Source organism: Mesoplodon bidens (assembly GCF_964165515.1).
Source record: "Mesoplodon bidens genome assembly, chromosome: 7".
Taxonomy (NCBI): Eukaryota; Metazoa; Chordata; class Mammalia; order Artiodactyla; family Ziphiidae; genus Mesoplodon; species Mesoplodon bidens.
The window spans coordinates 53,000,152-53,021,473 of NC_138164.1; the positions used below are offsets into that span (position 1 = coordinate 53,000,152).

General features: G+C 50.6%; 1 protein-coding gene across 2 annotated transcripts in view; it reads left to right on the top strand.

The window, feature by feature from the left end:
* GALNT18 (polypeptide N-acetylgalactosaminyltransferase 18) overlaps nt 1-21,322 on the top strand; it is a 352,781-nt gene that overhangs the window by 186,249 nt on the left and 145,210 nt on the right. For both annotated transcript variants that reach the window (XM_081239978.1, XM_081239977.1), the window contains exon 3: nt 8,901-9,067. In XM_081239978.1, the coding sequence (XP_081096104.1) occupies nt 8,901-9,067 (167 nt within the window). The remainder of the gene's footprint in view (nt 1-8,900; nt 9,068-21,322) is intronic.

Here is a 21,322-nt window from a genome sequence, read left to right on the forward strand (position 1 = left end):
TGTCTCCAGGACACTACTCAGGCCCCTTGCCCCGCCCTGCCTAGGGGAGCTTTTCTAGTTTGGGATTTTGGCTCTGTGGAGGTGACCCAGAAGTCTTTGAAAGATGAGACTTCCATGAGGGCAGCCTCAGGACAAAGGGGGTAAAATCAACACCCTGAGTAATGCTTCTGCTGTTGCATCAAAAATACTGACTACACAAACATAGGGAGAAATACTTCTTAACTGGAGCAATCTGGGAAAATGCTTCTGGGTCCTAGTTAATTAAACATATTATGGGCCAATAGTATCACATAGTTGTTCTTATAGATGATGTAATCTTGCGCTGTATTAATGTCTTAAAATGGGGAGGCAATAGTTTTGTTTTACTCAGATCACAACTGCAGAATTGGATTTTATGGGGTATAGAGAAAGTGGCATATGTTTAGAGGAGAACGACTCAGGAGAAAAACTGAGTAACATGACAAACAGATGAAGTTTTTGCTAGATTATAGAGTGATATGTAGAACCCAATTCCCTGGGATCCAAGGCCAGGTCTGTCACTTACAAAGCTGGTTGACCTCCAGCAAGTTACCTAGCCTCTCTGTGTCTTGATTTTCCTATCTGTAAATTAGAGATGGTAATACAAAGATTGAATGTGTAATATACATAGAGCTCTTAGAACATTGCCTGACATCATAGTAACTGCTATTTAACTTTTTGCTACTTTTTATCTGGGTCTCTGATTTGTAAAAGAGATGGCCTGGGGGACATGGTCTTGACTTTAAGTACCAGAAGGACCACAAAGTGGACAAGGAGCCACACGGGACAGGCCTTCCACCCTGGCACTAGGTGAGGAGGGCCAGCTAGGCAGTGTAGGACAGACTGATTTCTCCCCAGCCCCAGAGTTCTGGGCATCAGAGGCCGGAGCAAGGCTCTGCTGGAGAGCAAAGACGCCCTGTCCTCCTTTTTCCCACCCGTCAGGACTGCCTTCCCTTACCCCACGTTCCTCAGCGCTCCTTGCCCCTGGCCTGGCCCACTCACCCACAAACTTCCCACAAGGAGATGCTCGGTCCCTTGTGTGATTTTTCCACCAGAGCCAGCTGACTTTTATTATTCCGTGGGTGGCTGTCCATGTAGTCCCAGGGACCCCATTTTCCCTGGATTTCTAATAAGATGTTTTAGGAACAAATGATGACCCTGCCTCCCGTTGGCTGTTTACATTTTAATTGATTCATTTCCCTCTTGTTCCACTTACAATCTACATTTGACGTAGCAGATCCTTTCTCTAAATCAACAGAGTCCCCTTGTAGAACTTCTGCCTCTGGATGAAAGCTGGACATTTTGATGATCACATCTACTTAGAAGTTTACCTGTAGTGATTCCGGTGTCAGATGCTCTTCCAGGATCAGGCTGTGGCCCATTTCTTTTGCCTTGCAGACTGTTAAAACTCCTGTTCTCAGATGTCCATTGTCTCCTCCACATCTGAGCCAGACGTGGCCTCCTGCCAGGCCCCCGAAGCCCCTGACTGCACTAGGTAGCCCCACTAGCTCCATGCACCCTCTGGCTTATTGGATGATCTGGGCTTATTGTTGTGGTCAGGCAGGGAGTATGTGTTCAACTCCATGATTCCCATTCTGTCAGGCCGCAGTGGGATTCCCACCCACAAAGCTTTCCCAGGCCTGCATTCATTCCACTGTCTGCTATTTGAGCATTTATTCATTTGTTCGTTCAGCCAGATACCCAGTGCTTTCTGAGTTTGTACTCTGTGCTGGACACTGTTTGAGGCACAAGGGGGACCTGGTGAGCAAAGCAGATATGGTCTTGCCCTCATGCAGCTTATAGTTGAGTGGAGACACTGACGTCTGTTAAATAACCACGTAAAAACACGTTGCCATAGCATATAAGAAAAAGGAAAGAGGCTGTGAGAGCCTAACAGGGGGATCCGATCCCAGTCCAGGAAGTGCAGTGGGTCTTTCTTTGCTAGGGTGTGCTTTCATGGAGGAAGGCACTGAACTCACTCAGATGACCACAGATGGCTGGGATTCTTTGTAGGCCCGTTTCTACACAGTCACGTAATCACACCAGCGGAAGCCACATATCCAGGCTCTGGAGGAGGGCAGCGTGGCTCAGGACATCCCGGACAGGCTCGAGTCTGCATCCTCTCTGTTCATCTCTTAGAGTGCCGTGTCTCTAACAGTGACTGTCCACATCTGCAGCTCACTCAGTGACAGTGTTCTGTTTCCTCCCCCATCATTTCTGCTTCCGTCTTCTTAGGGTACCTCATGTTCAACCTCCCCATGAGAGAGGGCTTGATAGGGCTGCTGGTCCTTCTTCAATATTATGAGATCCGGCTATAGGAGCTCCTGGGCTAGACTGCTCTGTACACTGACCGCCAGCCCATCGATAGGCTACTTGGGGCTCAGGAAGCAGTCTCTGGTCCCATGAGTTTTGGGCGGAATGGTAAGGCCACCTGGCAGAGGACACAGACAGCTTCATACAAGGAGTATATATGGGGAGGGTCTATCTCAATGGGAGCAATGGGACAGGAAGACAATTTTAGGCTTCACGTGCCCAGTAGTATCTTATCATGTTAGTCCACATCATCCTATTAGACACACTATATCTGCCCCATCTTTCATCAGAGTTGACCTGGAGTGACTTCCATTTTGCCCCTCCCTCCACCAGGTCTTTGGGTTATCACAACACCAGTGTCTGGACAGATGAATCTCTGGGTGGGTGTGGAAAGAAGGTACAGACCCTAGTTTAGCGGGGACTATGAGTACTGGCTTTGGAGGCAAATGAGCCCAGGTGTAAGCCCTGGAAGATAACCTACTACCTCAGCCCTATTTCCCTCATCTGTAAAATGGGGATAAAATGTTTACTATATAAGACTGTAGGAAGGAATAAAGTTCAGAGCAGGGAAAAAGAGTAAAAACATCCGTATATCTCTTAGCATGGTTTATGGCAAATCATAAGTGCTCAGTAAATGGAAATTAGTACTATTGTTACTTCCAGATATCCTGTGAGGAGTCCCTGGGCAGTAGGGGTAGCTGTACCGTGCAGTCTCTGCGCTCCAGAGGTTGTGGTGATAGAGGTGCCAGGCACAGGGAGCGGAAGTCTTGACTGCACTCATGCCCAGTGAGAAGCCCCATATTGCCCTCATCCTCGGCTCTCATTAAGCCCAACAGACTGGTCGCTGGCAGGCTGGGAGCCTATCTAATCTGGAAAGTTCTGGAAGAAGCCAGAAGTGTACCCAAGTGAGGCCAGAGGAGGATCAAGCAAGTCCTATGGGTACAGGTAGAAGGGTGGAGGCCGGAGTGAGGACACAGACAGCTGTAAGGGATGAGCAGGCACTGCTGATCCCAGGGTTTATGCTCTAGGTGGCTAATGGTACAGCTGAACCCTTGTGTGCTCACCACGGGTACAGGGTAGAGTCTCTCTAGGAGAAACCTGGGAAGAAAGAGGGGCTTCGGGCACTCAGGGGAGTGGGTACCTGGGAGTGTCATCTTCTCTCTGTTTGGTCCAGGCCGGTCCCTCCTCCACTCCCAGAATCCAGGCACAGTTGGACCTGGTTCCCTGTACACATTGGCCGGCAGACCACAGCTCACATTCTACTTTGATGTTCGCTCTGGAAGAGGTCAAGCAGCCTCCATGAGTCATGCTCTGATGGACCGGGAGCTCGTAGATTTGCCGAGGTCACAGGGAGGGGAGAATCCATCGGTCCAATGTGGGGGTGTCTGGCTGCTGCCCTGGGCGGTACCCAGTGGCAGGGCGCCTGGCACGGCCTTCCTTAGTCTGCTACTGCTTCCCTGCCTCTCGCAGGTAGTGGCAGCGCTAAGGCTTTTGATATAAACTTGCCTCATAAGCAGCTCCAAGGGGTGTCAGGGAGCTCTGCTGGGAGGCTCCCTACATAGCCGCTTCCATACCCACACCACCTCTGTGTGCAGAGATGGATGTAGTTGAATTTATCATGACCATCAGTCCTGGCTTATTAGACAGCCATAGTACTCCCCTCTCAGGAATGCCTTGTTTTTTATCTCTAGTGGAAAATGGCTCAACTTTGAACAAGAATAAAATAAAAAGGGAACGTTTATGGTTAATTTTACAGGAGAGTGTACCTCTTCTCAAAATGTGTAAGGGACCGGTCTGGTACAGTCAGGCTTTCTCAAGGAGCACAAATAGGGAAGGGCCAGTAAACCTGGTGGTTCCTCTGATTCTCACGTCCCCTGGCCCTTCTCTGGAGAGGCAAGCGGAGAAGGGGAGAACAGAGGCAGACACCAGAGCAGGGGGGGACGGCAGGCTCTGGGAGAAAAGGCTGTGCTGGCCAGACCCAGGAGGATGCAGGTGCTGGGGGAGAACATCTCAGTGTGTGAATATGAGAGGCACAGCCCTCGGGCAGAGGCTGGTGATGGTTTGTGGGTGAAGTGGCCGGACTCGGGAACAGAATTGCTGGGCTCGGGTCTGGAACAACCCTCTTGGACGTGTGTGTCTTTGGAAGGCCTTGGGCTGCCCCGCTGCAGGCAGGCTTCTGTCCTGAGTTCAGTATCCGGCGGTGATGATGGTGAGTGTGACCGGCAGGTATGCAGACATCTCACCTGAGGTGCTGTTCTTCTTCCCTCTTTTGGCCTCTCCTCTCAGCCATGTAAGTTCTGCTTTGATGTTGAAACAAAGGTTGCAATCATACTGTGTGAATGTGTGTGTGTTGGGGACTTTGAAAAGGATGCCATCAGTTCATTCAAGAGATGCAGGCTGAATGCCTGCTGATGGCCAGGAACAGTGCCGGGCAGAGGGCATGCAGTCATGAGCAAAACCTGTCCCTACCATCAGGAAGCTGTGGTCTAGTCATAGGATGACCAACCCATCCCAGTGTGCTTGGGATTCTCAGTGTTGAAACTGGGAGAGTCCTGGGCAGACCAGGATGAAGTTGGTCACCCTGCCTAGTCACAACAGTGGTAAGGGGATGTATGTGTCTTGTGGCATTTGGTGACGACCAGGCACTGGCTAGGAGGGAGAGAAAGTTTGCAAGCTATTTCTTTAGTGAGACATCTTCCATTGACCACATGTGAGATAGAAGATCCTGAATTGTACAGAGAAGACACCTCTGATCATTGCTTCTACCTCCCTTAATCTGTGACAAGATATGGAGAGCAGGGAAGTGGCTTGCCCAGGATTACACAGCAAGTCGGGGCACAGCTGGGTCAGCATCTGGGTGGCTCTATTCGTCCCCCTCCCCTGCAATGTTCTCTCCCTATAAACTACCCCACCTCGTCTTTCTTAACCTGCCTACCCTTCACCTGCCTGCTCACACAGACCCAGGTTTAGGTTAGATGCCATGAGGTGTGGAGAAACAGCACCGTGGCTGTTCCTGGGAGGGCCCTGAGCGGCTCCCAGGAGAGAAGGAGAGGAAGGAAGGATTTAAGGAGGTCAGGACGTTTGGCCTGGAGGCATCACTTAATTACAGTGCAAAGGAACTGAGAGCCTGCTGGAGACTGAAAGTGAGCAGTTGGGGCCACAAATCCAGGGGAGGGAGGGTGGAAGAGGAAGGGCCTGCTGCTGGGAGAGGACCTGACTCTCCTTCAGAGGGAGGAGGTTTGTAGGAAAAGAGCGTGCTGAGATCAGTGGCACGCATGTGAAATTTAGGCCTTATGCAGGCATATCTCGTCTTACTGTATTTCACTTTACTGCACTTCGTAGATACTGCATTTTCTACAGATTGAAGGTTTGTGTTGTCATATGATGCTTAGCATTTTTTAGCAATAAAATATTTTAAATTAAGGCATGTACATTGGTTTTTTTGGACATAATGCTATTGTACACTTAATACACTACAGTGTAGTAGAAACATAATTTTAAATGCACTGGGAAACCAAAATATTTATGTGACTCACTGTATTGCAATATTTGCCTTATTTCAGTGGTCTGGAACCAAACCCGCAATATCTCCGAAGTATGCATGGATAAAAATAAATAAACCTGTTAGTTTTGTTCAATTCCAAAAACCTACTATATGCCACACCCTGGCTTAAGGTTGGGAGCTAGCACAGTAGCAAAATAAAGTCCCTGCTCTCAGGGAGGGTCATTATAGTAGAGGGAGACAGGCAATAAACACACACAAATGTGATGCACCCTCCTAGGTGTTCTGTTCAAAAGGGCTGTTAAGTAACAACCTTGTTCGAAAGAGTCTTTCATGCGAAAATCGTGATCAGCAGAGTTTAGCAGCTTGTAAAACAAAAGTAACGTTTCCACTCTGCTTGCAGAAAGATCTTCAGGAGACAGATCCTAGACACAGCAGCTGCTCAAGCCATCAGGACGGCCGTGGCCAGTTACTGGGAGACATTCAGCTTGGTCTCCTTGGAAGGCAGAAATGGAGTGGTTAGGCTGAGAATTAAGAAGGGAAGAGAGGAGGAGAAGGCAGTTAACTCCTAACTCCAGAAAAGACTTGAGAACCACCGGAAGCTTCAGATAGTGAGGCTCTGAGAACTCAGAGGAAACCCCTGGAGAAGTGGGGACAGGCGTAGGGTCACAGTCTTCCTGCTGGTGGAGTTAGTGGGGCGGACAGTCAACTGACAGTGTACTGATATATTGACCTTATTTTAGGGGCTGTTCATTACACTTTCATAAAAGAAAACTAAAGGTCATGTGCTAGTAGTCTGACCATATAAAGGGTTATTTTGAAACTGCAGTTAGCAAGTAGGTTGTATGTTAATACTTCTGTCAGTCTCCATGCTTAAGGGAAGGCCAGCTGCTGGTCTTGACAACCATAAATAAGCACTAGCCAGAAGCATTATTTGACTGTTAGCCAGCAACCTTTGAATTTCTGTTATAACAATACTATTCACAACAACAACAAATTTTTGCAAAGGGTCTGTTAAGCTTAAGGAGTCATTCCAGTGTTTCTCCTTCATTTAAGTCCCTCCCTCCACCTCCTCATCTCCTTCTGCCCTTTGCTGCAGTTCCATGAGCTGGTTCGCTCCATCACCTCCTCTCTAGTCACAGCACTGTTCCCTTCGCCCCGCTGGGCCTTTGCACAGCTCACTGTGGCGTGCCACGTGAGTTTCTGGTCAGACCTCTCCCCTCACAGAGCCCTTCCCTAACCACTCCTTCTAGAACAGCTGCCAGGGCACCACGCTATCCGCCAACCCCGCATTACTTTTCATCTCAGCACTTACATGAAGTTGTATCATTTGTTTGCTTCCATGTTCGCCTGCTTCCCCCATCAAAGCATAAGCTCCATGAGGGCAGGCCCTTTGTCCACGTCCTGCTGTACCCTCAGTGCAGTACCTATCTCATGGAAGAAACTCAATAAATATCTATTCCATTAAATACAACAGTGAATGAATTCTACACCAATCTGTTAACCTGATGGCTTTACTCAAATTCTAAGTAGGAAGCAGATTTGGGTAAAGGCTTGATTCTTTCCCTTCCCCCACCTATCTTTGGTGAGAGAAAAGGAGAGCTGGAAATAGAATGGGAGAAGTTTCTGTAAATTTCTCGTAACCATAGAGACTGATTTTAGTTTATTAATCTCCTGCTCTTAAGCAGGCTGGGGCCCCGCTGTGATTTCTCTAAAATTGCTCAGTGCTGGTTATCCTGCAGCCTTCCTCATTAAGGAAGAGCAGACCCATCCCTATCCTGCAGCACTTTAATTACTGATGAGCAGAAGCCCTGTGCTATTATGCTCATTATTGCATGTTCTCACCTGGCTGCACCTCCCACTTTGGAGCAATGCAACATGGTCACCAGCCTTGAACCCCTGGAACCATCAGTGGCCTGATCAAACCTCTCCCTGGGAGCAGGCAGCCTCTTTTCTGAGCCCAGGACCTGGGACAGGGCTACAGTTGCTGCTCTCTCCTTTCATTCAAGTATCCTGAAGATGGGAGCTCCATGCCTTCTGGAACAGTATTTAGTTTCAGCCACAGAAGGGCACCAGCAATGATTTCCTACCCGTAAAGGCAGTGCTTGCAACGGAAGGAATTGGCATGCCCTTGGGAACCATGGCACTTCTTATGGTCTGGCCTCTTGATGGGATCTGATTTTAGGGTTGCATGTTCCTCTTCCCATGGAGAATGGCATACAGACTTTTATGATTTTGCCTCCTGTCCTTTGGATAAGAGACCTCCAAATGGCTTTAGGGTTTCAGTGGAGCTAGGGAGGCAATGGACAGTTAGAGGCAGTCTCTTCCCTGACCACTTCTCCATGAAGGAAGAACCCTGGTGTAGATGTAAGAAGACCAGAGTTGAGACGCCATCTTGACAGCTGATACATGGCGGGGACCTAGCCTATCCGAGCCTTAGTGTCTTCATCTGTGAAGTGAGGTTGGAATTGTCCTTCCAGTCCTCTAGTGTGTTGAGCCTCTGACTCTGGCTTCAACCTTTTCTGGAGGCTGAATCCCTGAGATGAGTGAGAGGTGGAAGAGGCCCCAGGCAGTGTGACTTCTGGAATGAGGCAGAGTGGATTCTGGCAGCAGGAGTCTCTGGAAGGAGACATATTTTTCTCCTGAGGCAGGTCATCTAAGGTCTGGCCTCTCTTAGGCACTGGCTGCCATTTTGGAAAAACTAAGACTTTCTTTTGGTTGCATTTCCCATCCTACTGGATTTAGAAATATGGAGTCATTCTTCCAGTAAACACTCTGTGACTGCCTGCCGGGTTCCGGGCCCTGCACTAACGGTACAACTGTTCAGTTGGGGGAGTCACTGACAAATTCAGACTCTGTAGTGGGGCAAACCGGTTTCAGTGGTTGAGGGCCTGTCTGCTGTACACTTAGGGCTTATCTTAAGTATATCAAGAAAAAGACCCTGGGAAGAATCTGGACTCCCGAGTCCTCCAGCAAAGCTGGAGCCAAGACATGGGCGGGCCAGCACCCGGGGTGACCCCAGCCAAGTCAGTGACAGATCTAAGTGCCCGGCTACTCTTCTTTCCAGGTGCCGCAACCTCTCATTCCCCAGCAGCCTCCCAGAGGTGAGCATCGTGTTCATCTTCGTCAACGAAGCACTCTCTGTGCTGCTGCGCTCCATCCACTCAGCCATCGAGCGCACACCTCCGCACCTGCTCAAGGAGATCATCCTGGTGGATGACAACAGCAGTAATGGTGAGTGCCTGGCTCCCTGCCCCGTGCGGACATCTGAGCGGAGGGGCCAGCCTCTGTTCGGGGTTCTCATTTTCTTTCTTTTTTTTTTTTTTGCGGTACGCGGACCTCTCACTGTTGTGGCCTCTCCCGTTGTGGAGCACAGGCTCCGGATGCGCAGGCTCAGCGGCCATGGCGCATGGGCCCAGCCGCTCTGCGGCACGTGGGATCTTCCCGGACTGGGGCACGAACCCGTGTCCCCTGCATCAGCAGGTGGACTCTCAACCACTGCGCCACCAGGGAAGCCCCGGGGTTCTCATTTTCTTGAGGCTCTCCATGGCTCTTCCTTCTCTGGGATGTTGCCTCAGAGAGGAGACATTCATGATGGTCATCGCTCTGGCAGGTTCACTCCACAGTTGCACCCTCTCCACACTCCAGAGGGGCCTGGTCCCCAGGCTTTCCCTCACTGGTTGTCAACTCTCTCCCCCAACATCCTAGTGCAGTATGATAAGATAAATAGCCGTGACCTCTACCCCCTTCACGTACACAGTGAACATTTCCAGTGACTCTTTTCTGTGAAGCATCATTTCATTTTGCTGCATGCCTTGGCCTTTGCCTGGAAGCTTGTCCATTGGTGTTGGTGGTGATGATGGTGGAGATGATGATGGTGCCGGTGGTGGTGGCCATAGTGGCGTTGATGGTGGGGATGGTAGAAGACGTACGATGCAACGGCAGCAACAGAGCTGTTGAAAGTCTAGCTTCTTTTCTGGATGCCCTGTTCCTCATTCCATCTGGCCCGAGCAAAGCCCCAGGTGGCCAGCAAGCCCTTGTTGAAGCCCTCACATCACATCTCACCTTCTCCAGCTACTACCAGCTACCTCTTTCCCTTGGTGCATATTCCATGGCTTCTGATTTCTCCCACATATACCATCCCCATAATATTCTCCAAGCTTAGAGACCATGTATTGAGACAGTTTAAGAACCAGTGCTCTTGGGCTTCCCTGGTGGTACAGTGGTTAAGAATCTGCCTGCCAATGCAGGGGACATGGGTTCGAGCCCTGGTCCGGGAAGATCCCACATGCCGCAGAGTAACGAAGCCCCTGCGCCACAACTACTGAGCCTGCGCTCTAGAGCTTGCGAGCCACAACTACTGAAGCCCGCGTGCCTAGAGCCCGTGCTCCGCAACAAGAGAAGCCGCCGCAATGAGAAGATAAACACACACAACTCCACAACAAAGAGTAGCCCCCGCTCGCCACAACTAGAGAAAGCCCGCGAGCAGCAACGAAGACCCACCGCAGACAAAAATAAATAAATAAAATAAATTAATTAATTAAAAAAATAAAGGAACCAGTGCTCTTGATAGGACCATTAATATGAATGTTCTATGGATAATGCATGACTTTAAAAAATAGACTGCTGGGTCACATAAAAATTAGACCACTGGGTCACGGGATCACAGAGTCACTGGGCTTGTGTTATCTTTAACGTTTTCTCTGATGTCAGGTAGTAAATTTCCCAGTGAATCCGTTGCTATAATGAGAAGCTCAGATGAGCAATTTGTGTTTTGTTATCAATTAAAGCTGAAACATATCAGATACCTGAAATATTTTTAATCTTAATAAGCAAATTTTCCTTTTCATTTTATTATCATGTAGAAGCGAGTGTAGAAGCAATGCTGTGAAGGGGATTTTAGAGCTTTCTGAAGGGCAGTGCTTATGAATCATTTAGCTCTCATTGTTCCATGGACGTGAAGGAAGGAAAAGGCACCTAAGGGTGGCAGCAAATAGGCAGTGTAGTTTTAAAGGTGATGGTCTATTGTGAGGGAGACCTCGAGCAGCTACCTGCCATCACCTTGCTTGGGTCCGAGGAGTGGAGAAAGCTCCCATTCCCCAGTGGCTAACACCACAGCAGCGTGACTAGGCTGCCGGTGCTGGCTGGCCCCCTCACCTCTTACACTGTAAGGAGGCCAGGGATGGAAGAGCCATCCTTCCAAGGGTGATGGTATATTCCCCCAAGCAAGAGGCATCCCCAGGCTCCATCCTCACATCACAAAAGAAAGAACGAAGCACCAGGAAGAAGGAAACCTTGAAGCCTTTCATTTCTTCCCCTTGGTGAGAACTTTATCATGGCCTGAAGGAGGCCGTTTTGTCATTCATTCATGTGGGAAAGAGGGGGAAAAGTGAGACTGATTTTGAGAAATTTAGGTAAGGAAAGTGAGCCAGATACAGGGGATTTCATAATTGAATTTAAACGGTTTGGACTTTATTTTGTAAATGGCGACAACCATGAAAGTTTTTGGTACGAGGAGTGATGCAGTCAGGGCTGGGCAATGAAGAGCTTTGGCTGCGGTTTTTATTACTGCTGGGGGCAAGGGGCGTGTCCTGAAGAAGGGAACTGGATGAGATGACAGTACAGGCAAGAAATCAGGGGCTCTGGAGCAGTGGTGGGTGTGGGGTTGAGGCCGAGGCGTGAGCCTGAGAGATGCCATAAAGGAAGCAGCTACTGGGTCTCTTGACTAACAGGCTGTGGTCAGATGGGCCAGAAGAGGGCTGGTGAGCGATGATTCAGCCTCAAGCCAGAGTGCTTCAGAGGATGATGGTCATCCCCTGGATGGGGGGCAAGAGGACTAGCAGGATGGGTGCAGTGTTCTTCATCAGGGATGGGCAGCTTTCAAAGCCAAAGCTCTGGGAGGTATTGCAGTGGTGGCACAGCATCTTGACTGTGGTGGTGGTTACACAAGGCTACACATGACAAAATTGCACAGAACTACATGCACACACCCGAATGAGTGCCTATATTGCTGGACAGACCTGGAGAAGCTTTTCCATTGTGGCAACGTCCGTGTCCTCGTTTTGATACCGTACTACGGTTCTTTAAGATGCTAATGTTGGGAGAGGCTGGATGAAGGGTGCATGGGACCTCCTTGTGTATTTCTGGGTACTTTCCTGTGAATCTGTAATTAATTCAAAATATAAAGCTAAAACAGACAAAAGCCTTTCCCAGAAGATTCTAACCCAGTAGGTTTGAGGTGCAATCTGGCCGTCTCTCCTTTTAAGAGCGTTCTTGATGATTCTGTTGCACAGCTCTGGTGGAGAACCTCTGTTTTAATGAATAGTATGCAGCATCGCTTTTGCACACGTTGAGTTCCAGTGCATGGTGTGAAGGGAAAGAACTCTGAAGTCTGAAGTCATGGGTTCTGGGATCCTCTCACTGTGGATGAGTGACCAGGGAGACATCCCTCAACCCTCAGAGTCTTAGTTTCTTCCTCTGTAAAGGGGGATGGTAATCCTTCCTAGCTTGCCTCACCTGCCTGACCCGGTCAAGTGTGTGACCGTGAGTTGAGTGCTGTCAGCATTACCCCTCCCCAGCCCCAGCTCCAGTCCCGGGAGCCTGCCTCACAGCTGGCCAACTGCACAGCCGGAGCTTGAGAGGTAAACATGGGGATGTGGATTTGGAGTCTTGTACACAGAGCAGCCGAAGCCATTGGCTGGGAGGAGAGGGTAGCAAAGAGAAGAGGGGAGAACAACAACAAAAAGAAGAAGCCTGAGAGGATACTGAGGTAAGGTGTTCAGGAGTTAGGAGGAAGAAGGTTAGCTGGTGAGAGACAGAGAGGGAAGAGCCAGGAGAATCTGGAGGACGACACAGACTCCTCGGACAGAAAGAATTTCAGGAACGAGTCTTCTGTTTGAATGAGCCCACAGACAGGGGCAAGGACACGCAGTCTGGGAAGAAGCCATTAGATTTGGAAGGTGCAGGTCACAGATACCTTGGCGGGCAGGGTTGGGGATGGGGCCACAGAAGCCAGATGAAGATGAAGAGCAGCTGGGAGGTAGACGTTTCCATCAGGGATTTTGACTGTGATGGAGAATCGGGAGCTAAGGCAGGAGCTGGAGCGAGGTTTTCTACCACTTAACCAGTCTCCAGTCATGACCCAGGATGACACACCACTCGCACCCATACACACGCACGTGCAACTGAAACAAAACTTTTAAGAAACAATAGTTATTCTTACAATGTGCAAAGCGCTCTGATATGTTCTATTATAGATTGGTCTATGTTATTCGGTTCTATTTTGTTCTGTTGTATTGTGCTGTGTTGTGTTGTAGTTCTCTCTTGTTTGAAAGACGAGTTGTCCTCAAGACTCTGACTGCACACTGAATCGCTTGGGCAGCTTTTAAGAAAGCGAGGAGGGTCGTGCCTTAGCTCTGGTCATTTAATTGGTCTGGGGAGGGGGTGCCTGAGTTCTCTGAGGCCATGGTGAGGACAGGGCTTCTGAGGAGGGAGGAGACGATGGGACCCAGGGCACAGAAACCAGGGAAGAAAGGGCCAGTCTTTCTCCTTCAGATGGGGCAGTAGGGAGGTGGCTGGAGGCAAAGGGGGGTTGGCCCCTGTGTGGATGGGCTGGGGAGGCGACCAGGAATGGGGATCCCCGAGACCAGCCTGTACTGAGCTCTCAAGAGGGGTGGCAGAGACACTGAGACTGCAGCCTTTGGAGGAAGTGAGCCATCTCTAGCCTTAGCCGAGGGCTGCCTGAGGGCCCAGCCTGGCCGGGAAGGCGGCTCTGGCCGTGTCCTTGACAGGCTCCCTCTGGGGCATCAGCCCGCTCAGCACAGGACTTTCATTCATTTCACGTCAGGCCAACTCAGCTGGGCTAACAAACATTCCTACGGTGCCCAGCCTGGGCCAAGGGTGTGGAGGGGGTGACAGCTCAGATCCACCCCTGCCATCAGGGAGTCATGCGAAAAAATGCAAAATGGGATGAAACTATTATAATCGGACTCGGTTTCCGGGCTCAGTTCTGCCACCTCCTGGCCAGGGCTCTTTCACTTTGGTTTTCTTTCGTGCCCTGTGGGGACATCAGGCCTTGCCATGCCCTGTCTGCCCCACGGTCTCTGAAGATATACGGGGTAATGGTGGTGAATGTGCCGTACGCAGCAAGGTTGGAAGGGTGCCCTAAGGGTGAGTTAAAATGAGAGAAAGAAAAACAATAACAACCACAGTAGTAATAATAGCTGCCGTGCAGCCCCTAAAGGCAGCCCTGGCTTTTTTTTGCCTCCCTAAAACAGTGCGCTCTGGTGGGAAGAGCACAGAATTGGCATTAGGCCATCTATTCAGTTCCAGCTCTTTCTAGCTTCTTGCCAGCTGTGTGTTCTTAACCTCAGTGAACGCTATTTTCCTTATCTATAGAATTGGGATGTATAATTCTTACCTCTGGGATTGTTTGGAGGCTTGAATGAGATAACGCATGATGGAAGGGACGCTGGTGTTTAAAACTCTAAATGAAGCCGGAGAACAGAGCTTTCAGGCTGTCTTCCAGGCGGCTGTCACAGGTTCTGTGTGTGCTGGTGCCTTGTGTTCCCCAAACCCCCCGGACTGTGGGCACGTTTGCTTTGGGGTCAGGCCTGTGTTTTCACAGACATAAAAAAGGGGCAGTTAATCACTGCTTTCTTCATCCAAGCTGCTCGAGACCTTTATCTCCGCCTCAGAAGCCAAGGACTGAGGGCTCTGCAGATGGTCCTTGTGTAGGACTCTGCGTCTCAGTCCTTTGCCTCCTTAGCAATTTCCGAAACAAGCTCCACTCTTTCAGGGGCTGGCGCCTGTGTAGGATGCTGTCAGTCTGCTAAAGTGGTCTCCAACTCTCACGTTTGATCTTGATTAAAAATAAGGAGAGGCATACCAGGTACATTCTTGCCTCAGGACATTTGCACTTGCTTCCCCCGCCTCTTGGAATGCTCTTACCCTCTGATATCTGTTCCTTTGCCTCTTCAGGCCTTTGTTCAAATGTTGCAAATGGCACCTTGTTAAAATGGCAGCCCTGACCCCGTCACTCCTCATCCCTTCCATGCTTCTTTTCCTCAACAGTATCTGTCGCCTTCTGATATACTGTACTCACTTGGTTACTCTCCTTACTTATTTGTACGTTTTCCCTCTACCAGTGTGTAAGTTCCATGAAGACAGGGACATTTGTTTTGTTCATTGCTGTATCTCCAGCACCTAGAATAGTGCCTGGTTCTTGTAGTTGTTCAATAAATATTGATTCAATGAAAGAATTCATGTTGATTCTGTAGGTCTGGGACAAGGCTTGGAATCAGCATTCCAATAAGCTTCCCAGAGCATTCTGATGCAGTGGGACATTCTCTGGGAATCACAGTTCTAATTGTTGTCCCCCATTGTCCAGCATGCTGCAGCTGAGGAGTGCGGGACAGCAGGCACTTAAGGGCCCTCAGGGCTGGCCTCAGCAGCAGACACTGCTGGGTGGAGTGTTTCTTCCTGGGGCGGGGCCCTTGGGACCTCTCTGCTGTATCCCAGGGAGATGGCATGAAAGGGGAAGGAATGCAGAGCAGAAGGGGAGCTTCTCTTAGGGTTACCCCAACGTGACCTGAACTCAGGTCCTGTGCATGGAGTCAGATGACCAACCTGAGCCTCCAGCCTTCTATGTTACCCAGCCTCTGCAGGCATTCCTGACAGTGGCATCCAGGCTGCCCGCCCTGCCACTCTGAGACAAACTCTCCCCTCCCTGGCTCCTCTTCCTTGTTATCTCAAGGCAATGGTGGGACCACGGCTCAGAGCCTCCTGGTTTTAATTACCTTGCTTTTTGGTGAATCCCAGTGAGCCATTGTCTTTAGCTGGGACTGAGTGATTCAACCTTTATGGACCTCCAGAGGGAGGGAAGCACCAGGATTTGCAGCTGACAGAGTCATCCCTGCCTTTGATTCTTGGCATTCATTTACTTATTCATTCATTCCCTCAACGGGTTTTTAATGGCCACGTACTTTAGCTCACAGCTAAATACTTGCCTCACCAACTCCACCCATATTGTGAATACTCTCTTATGACTCAGGTATTCCAGTACCTGGCCCAGAGCAGGTGCTCAATGAACATGAGCCCTTTCAGGCTCCCTCACTAGCTGTCCCAGAGTCACCCCATCCCACAATCCAGCCACACCCACTTCCTTTACTGTATTCAGTTTCTCTGTTTCCTTTCTTAACTCCTGTCCTCTTTTGATAACCTTAAAAAACATCATGCACTCTTCTTTCACGCTACTTGAAATTTCAAAAATGAACCTGAATTTGGTGACTAAAAGCACATCAAAGCAATGGTGATATCAAATATTCTTTTAAGCATCTCATTCCCTGGAGATTTTGATCAGCGCTTGGTTGGCAGTAACTCGCCCAGCCTACACCAGCGTGATGCTTGTCCTCTTCTGTTGCCTTCCAACAAGAGAATGGCCAGTTCCCAGTGTCTTGCACGCTTTAAGCTGGGATTGAACCGTCTCTCTCCTGGGCAGTGGATATCCTTCCCCCAGGGATCCAGCCTTCTCACTGGCCACGTTTGCTCAAAGCTTTCCATGTCTTTTGGCAGGAGGAGGCTTAGAAGTAAGCAGGCCTTGAGAGACAGGCCAAACGGAGCTGTCCCTCTGCCAACACGGTGTCAGGAGGCAGACAGACTGCCAGTCAAGCCCCAGGTGGCTCTCCGGTGGGGGGGACTGAGCACCCACATCAGGCAGAGACTTGCCAGGGCCCTGCAGTCTGTGAGCAACAGAGCCAGGGTGGGACCTCAGGTCTCCTGACCCCCGCCAAGGCTCGCCCCTCTCCACTCCATGCTGTGCCCCTGCTTGGTCCAGTGGCCAGTCTTCCTATTGTCCGCACCATATGTCCACGTGGTAGCCTATAGCCAGGCCCCTCAGGTTTGCTTGTGGTGACTCTGGGACATTTGCCCTGCTTAGCTGTCTTCTGGGAATGACACTCGTCCCACACCTCCAGCCCCTTTGCCCAGCTCCAAGCTTCAGGGTCTGCTTAGGATCAGAAAAAATCTTGAGTCACTCTGCACTACTCCCCCCCCCCACCCGCCCGGCTGGATCACATATGTGCCAGAGATTATTCTAAGTACTTTATATAAATTAATCGGCTCTCTGTGGCAACGGTAAGAACCATGATTAATGTCATCTTATATAACAAGGAAACAGGCACAGAGGAGAAAGGAACGTGTCCAAACACAGAGGTGGGATTGGAACCTAGGCTGTCTGGCTTCAGAGCCTACACCCTTGACTATTCAACAAGGCTGCCTCTGGTGCACTGTGGGTCTCTGACTCCAAAAGATTTACTTGAATTTTGTCCTCATTCTCTTACCTCTGTGCACTCCACAGAGAGAGATGTTGGGCAGTGGAGCCAGAGAAGGAAGGGGCAAAGAAGGCACTGAAGAGAAAAATGTGGCTGTCTCCTCAGCTGGAGCTCTGCCCGGGGCTTCGTAAGAAGGAGGGACGCATCGCACAGAGGCTTCTAGGCACGGAGTTGAGTGGAAATCGTACAATTGGCAACCATGCTTTAGGTCACCTTGTGAGAGGGGGACAGCTTCCTCTTTCCTTTGAAATAGGGGGAAGTTGATATGCTTGTGTGTGTGCACACGTGTGTGCATGTGAACACGTGGGTGAGTGGATATATGAACCTGTGCGTGTGCACTTACGTGTGTGAGCATGTGTAAGCCCCGTGAACAAGCATGTATGCACCTGGTGTCTTAGTCCATTCAGGCTACTGTAACAAAATACCATTGATTAGGTAGCTTAAACAATAGAGGTTTACTTCTCATGTTCTGGAGGCTGGGAAGTCCAAGATCAAGGTGCTAGCAAATTCGGTGTCCGATGAGAGACTGCTTTCTGGCTCATAGACAGCTGCCTTCTCTCTGTGTCCTCACGTGGCCTTTCCTTGGTGCCTGGGTGTGGAGAGAGAGTGAGCTTCAGTGTCTCCTCCTCTTTTTACAAGGGCACTAATCCCATCATGGGGGCTCCACCCCCATGACCTCATCTAAACCTAGTTACCTTCCAAAGGCCCCACCTTCAAATACCATCACCTTGGGGATTAGGACTTGAATGTATGAATTTGGGGGCACACACACTCAGTCCATAACCCTGGGCTTGTGTGTGCTTGTGTGAGCGGTGGTGTGCAAGTCCCCACTAACTGTGGTTCAGCCCCTTCCACCACTACCTGGAGCACCTTCGCCATCCTGCTGAATGACAAGTAACCACACAACTGTGAATCATTGTTATTTTTAATTGTTGGTAAGAAAATCACAGTGTAGTGATGAAATAGAATCTGAGATCCCAGCTTGCTTGCCATCAGCTGCTGGGTCCCCCTCCACTCCTTGCAAAGCCCCCATCGTCCCTTGGCCCAGAGCCTGCCTAATCATTGTTTAATGTTTCAAAGATGCTGTCCTACACAAGAGATACTCATTCCAGGCTGTAAAAATACCAACAGCTTTGCATGCAGCTGGAACAATTGCAAAAATAAGAAAAGCGGAGAAAAAGAATGGTCTGACAGTATTGTGCTTTATGGAGCTTAAAGAATCCCATATAGCTAATCTAATTACCACTAAGACTCAGGCAGCTTAAAGGTGTTTATACAGCCAGGCACGTGGGCTGTCAGCCTGCTCAGCAGAAGGCTTCTTATCACCCCCCACTCCTGTGCCTTTGACCAGTGTGACTTCTGGGGCCCACCCACATGCCCGGGAGAGGGTACCCAGCCTTGAGACAGAGGCAACCGGTCCTGAACTCTGCAGGAGCCCTGGAGGCTGTCACTTTTGCTCCGTACTGCCTGGGGCTGCCTCTCACTGACAGATTCATTGTTCATCGCCACCCTGAGAGGTACTCTTCCCATGGCCGCAGATTCGTGTCCTCACATGTTGTCCAGCAGCACTCTCCCGAGGACCTGGCTTGCATGACTCGAGCTCCTGGCTGCTCTGGGCAGCAACTGCCCACCTCTCCCTGCCCACTCAAGCCCTGACCCTAGGGCTGAGCCTCCTTTACCCAGTGACTGTGGGGGGAGAAGGGAATCAGATGAGTATCTCTGACAGATTCCATCATGTCAGTTTCTGAACAAACCCCACGTGGTTCTGCAGGTTACGCCCTTCACCAGGGTACCCAGCTGAAGAGGCAGAAGTTCCCTGCTGGGACGGAGCCTTGTTCTGACACTCTTAGGCCCCTGGCTCCGCATCTAGTCCCGGCTAACCCTCTTCCTTGAGAGGCTGGACCCTGCTCCCTGTACTACCAGGCTGGTGTCCTGCTCCCCTGGTTTGATCCATCTGCGTTCCTGCATCTGGGGGCTGGGACCTCCCACTGATAAGCCCCTCCCCATGAAAAGAGCATCCTTAGTCAGTGATGCCTAGGTGTGCCCGGCCCCTGGGGACACTGCCTCTTTGTGGGCCTGCCCCAGAGCACAGTCAGTTTCTCCAGCTCTAACCTGTGTGATGCCAGTCTCCTCTCTGTCCTCACCAGCCACTCTGTTGAGGTCCCGGCACGCCACACAACCGAGCCTGCCTGAGTCTGGCAATGGTGTGGGTGGTTCATCACCCTTTTGTGTTCCTTTACCAGTATAGGAAACTGACTTCGGGAGCCAGGAACTCCTCAACATACTTCCCTGCCAAAGGAGAACAACCCCAGGAGGGCAAAGGGCCTGCCTTCTCTGGAGCTCATGAGCCCCCTGGAAGCAGTCTGCAGCAAGGGAGCTTTGGACCATTTTGCTTTACAGATTAGCTAAGGTGACCAGTATTTGGTTAACAAAGCCAGCAGGAACCAAATACCAAAAGGCCCTCTTCCTCTGGTCAGCTGTGGGACCATCTGTCGATGGGGAAATTCCTGGCGCTGGAGCCTTAAGCAGCGTGGGGGGATCCAGGAGAGGTGTCTCCTGCCCTCGGGTCAGGGGCCTTGCTGCCAGCAGCTGGGTGTCAAGCTGCCCGTGGCAAAGGCCGGGGACATACTGGCCTAGCCCCAGTGCCGCCAGCAGGAGAGGTCTCCTTGTCCACCCTTGGCCCTCAGCCTATCTTGCTCAGCAGCTTGAAAAGACGAACTGGTCCTGACGGTGGAAGCAGAGCTGGAGCAGCTTAAAAGGACAAACTAGGGGCTTCCCTGGTGGCGCAGTGGTTGAGAGTCCGCCTGCCGATGCAGGGGACACGGGTTCGTGACCCGGTCCGGGAAGATCCCAAATGCCGCGGAGCGGCTGAGCCCGTGAGCCGTGGCCGCTGAGCCTGTGCGTCCGGAGCCTGTGCTCCGCAACGGGAGAGGCCACGGCAGTGAGAGGCCCGCGTACCGCAAAAAAAAAAAAAAGAAAAAAGAAGACAAACTGGTCCTGACAATGGAAGCAGAGCTGACCGGCGGGCAGTGCTGTCAGCAGACATCCCCCTCTGCTTCCCCAATACCGAAAAGTGCTCAAAACCCAGCAAATCATATAATTCCTACTGATATCAAATCTTTGGAGTATGGGATGCCTTCTGGTGGGACTGATTTCCTGAAAGGCTACCCCAAACCACGAGCGACCCAGGTGTCCTCCAGCAGCTCCAGGGCCTGCGTGCTCAGCAAGAAGAGGGGCGCATGGACAAGAGTTGGCACCTGTAGCCACTCCAGCTGCCTTCTGCCCAGATCTGTCCTGCAAATTAGCCTCCAGAGCTCATGGGAGACTAGCACCCCCCTGGTTGGATGTTGCAGTGGGAGGTTGTGCTGGAGATAATGTTGGGGGATGGGGGAAGCCAGTATAATTGACTGGGGCCTGAGAGTTCAACAGCAGGTGTGGGCTCACTGCAGTGGAGGGGGAGGTGGGGTTGTTTGTTTTTAATTGCCAGGGCCCTAATCTACTCCCAGGGGCTATAAATTGGGCAACCACTCCATTTTTTTGTTTTTTTAGAGACAGCCTTGCTTGTTTGCTCAGGCCCACAGGGACTTACGCCTCTTCTGCTTCTAAAGTCATTCACGTGCATTCATTCAACAAACCAAGCACCAGGTTCTAAGCTTGGCCCAGGGGAGGCAGTGGTGAACCAGATGTGGTTCCTGCCTCAGATAAGATTTAGACCGAGGACAACGGCAGGCAGTGGACAGACTCTATGGCTCTCCTTTGGCACAGATGCAAAAATGAGATGCCTCAATTCTAGTTGTTTTTAAAAGCCCGTATCTCAGGAGCTCAAGATATAAGTAGAATTTTAGGGAAAGAGGCTCTTGAACAGAAAGAAACCAGGGGGATGTCAGATCAGTGAGCAAGAAAGCTATGTCAAGCAGCCGCTGCTGGAAGGCTGGTTTTTACTAGGCAGCCCAAGGTTGCCTCTTGACCCCGCCTGTACTGCTGGAGTGGGAGCTTGATTTTCATCTAACCAAGGAGGGCGTCGCCTGGGTACCAGGATATGTGGCTCCGTTGGTTTGTTCCTCCCTGGCCCCTGTACTGCAACTTCCAGTGGCTTCCCCTGGCTTAGGTGCATCTCCTCTGAGCACCTGACCTACTATTGGGAGTGGGTGCCCTGATT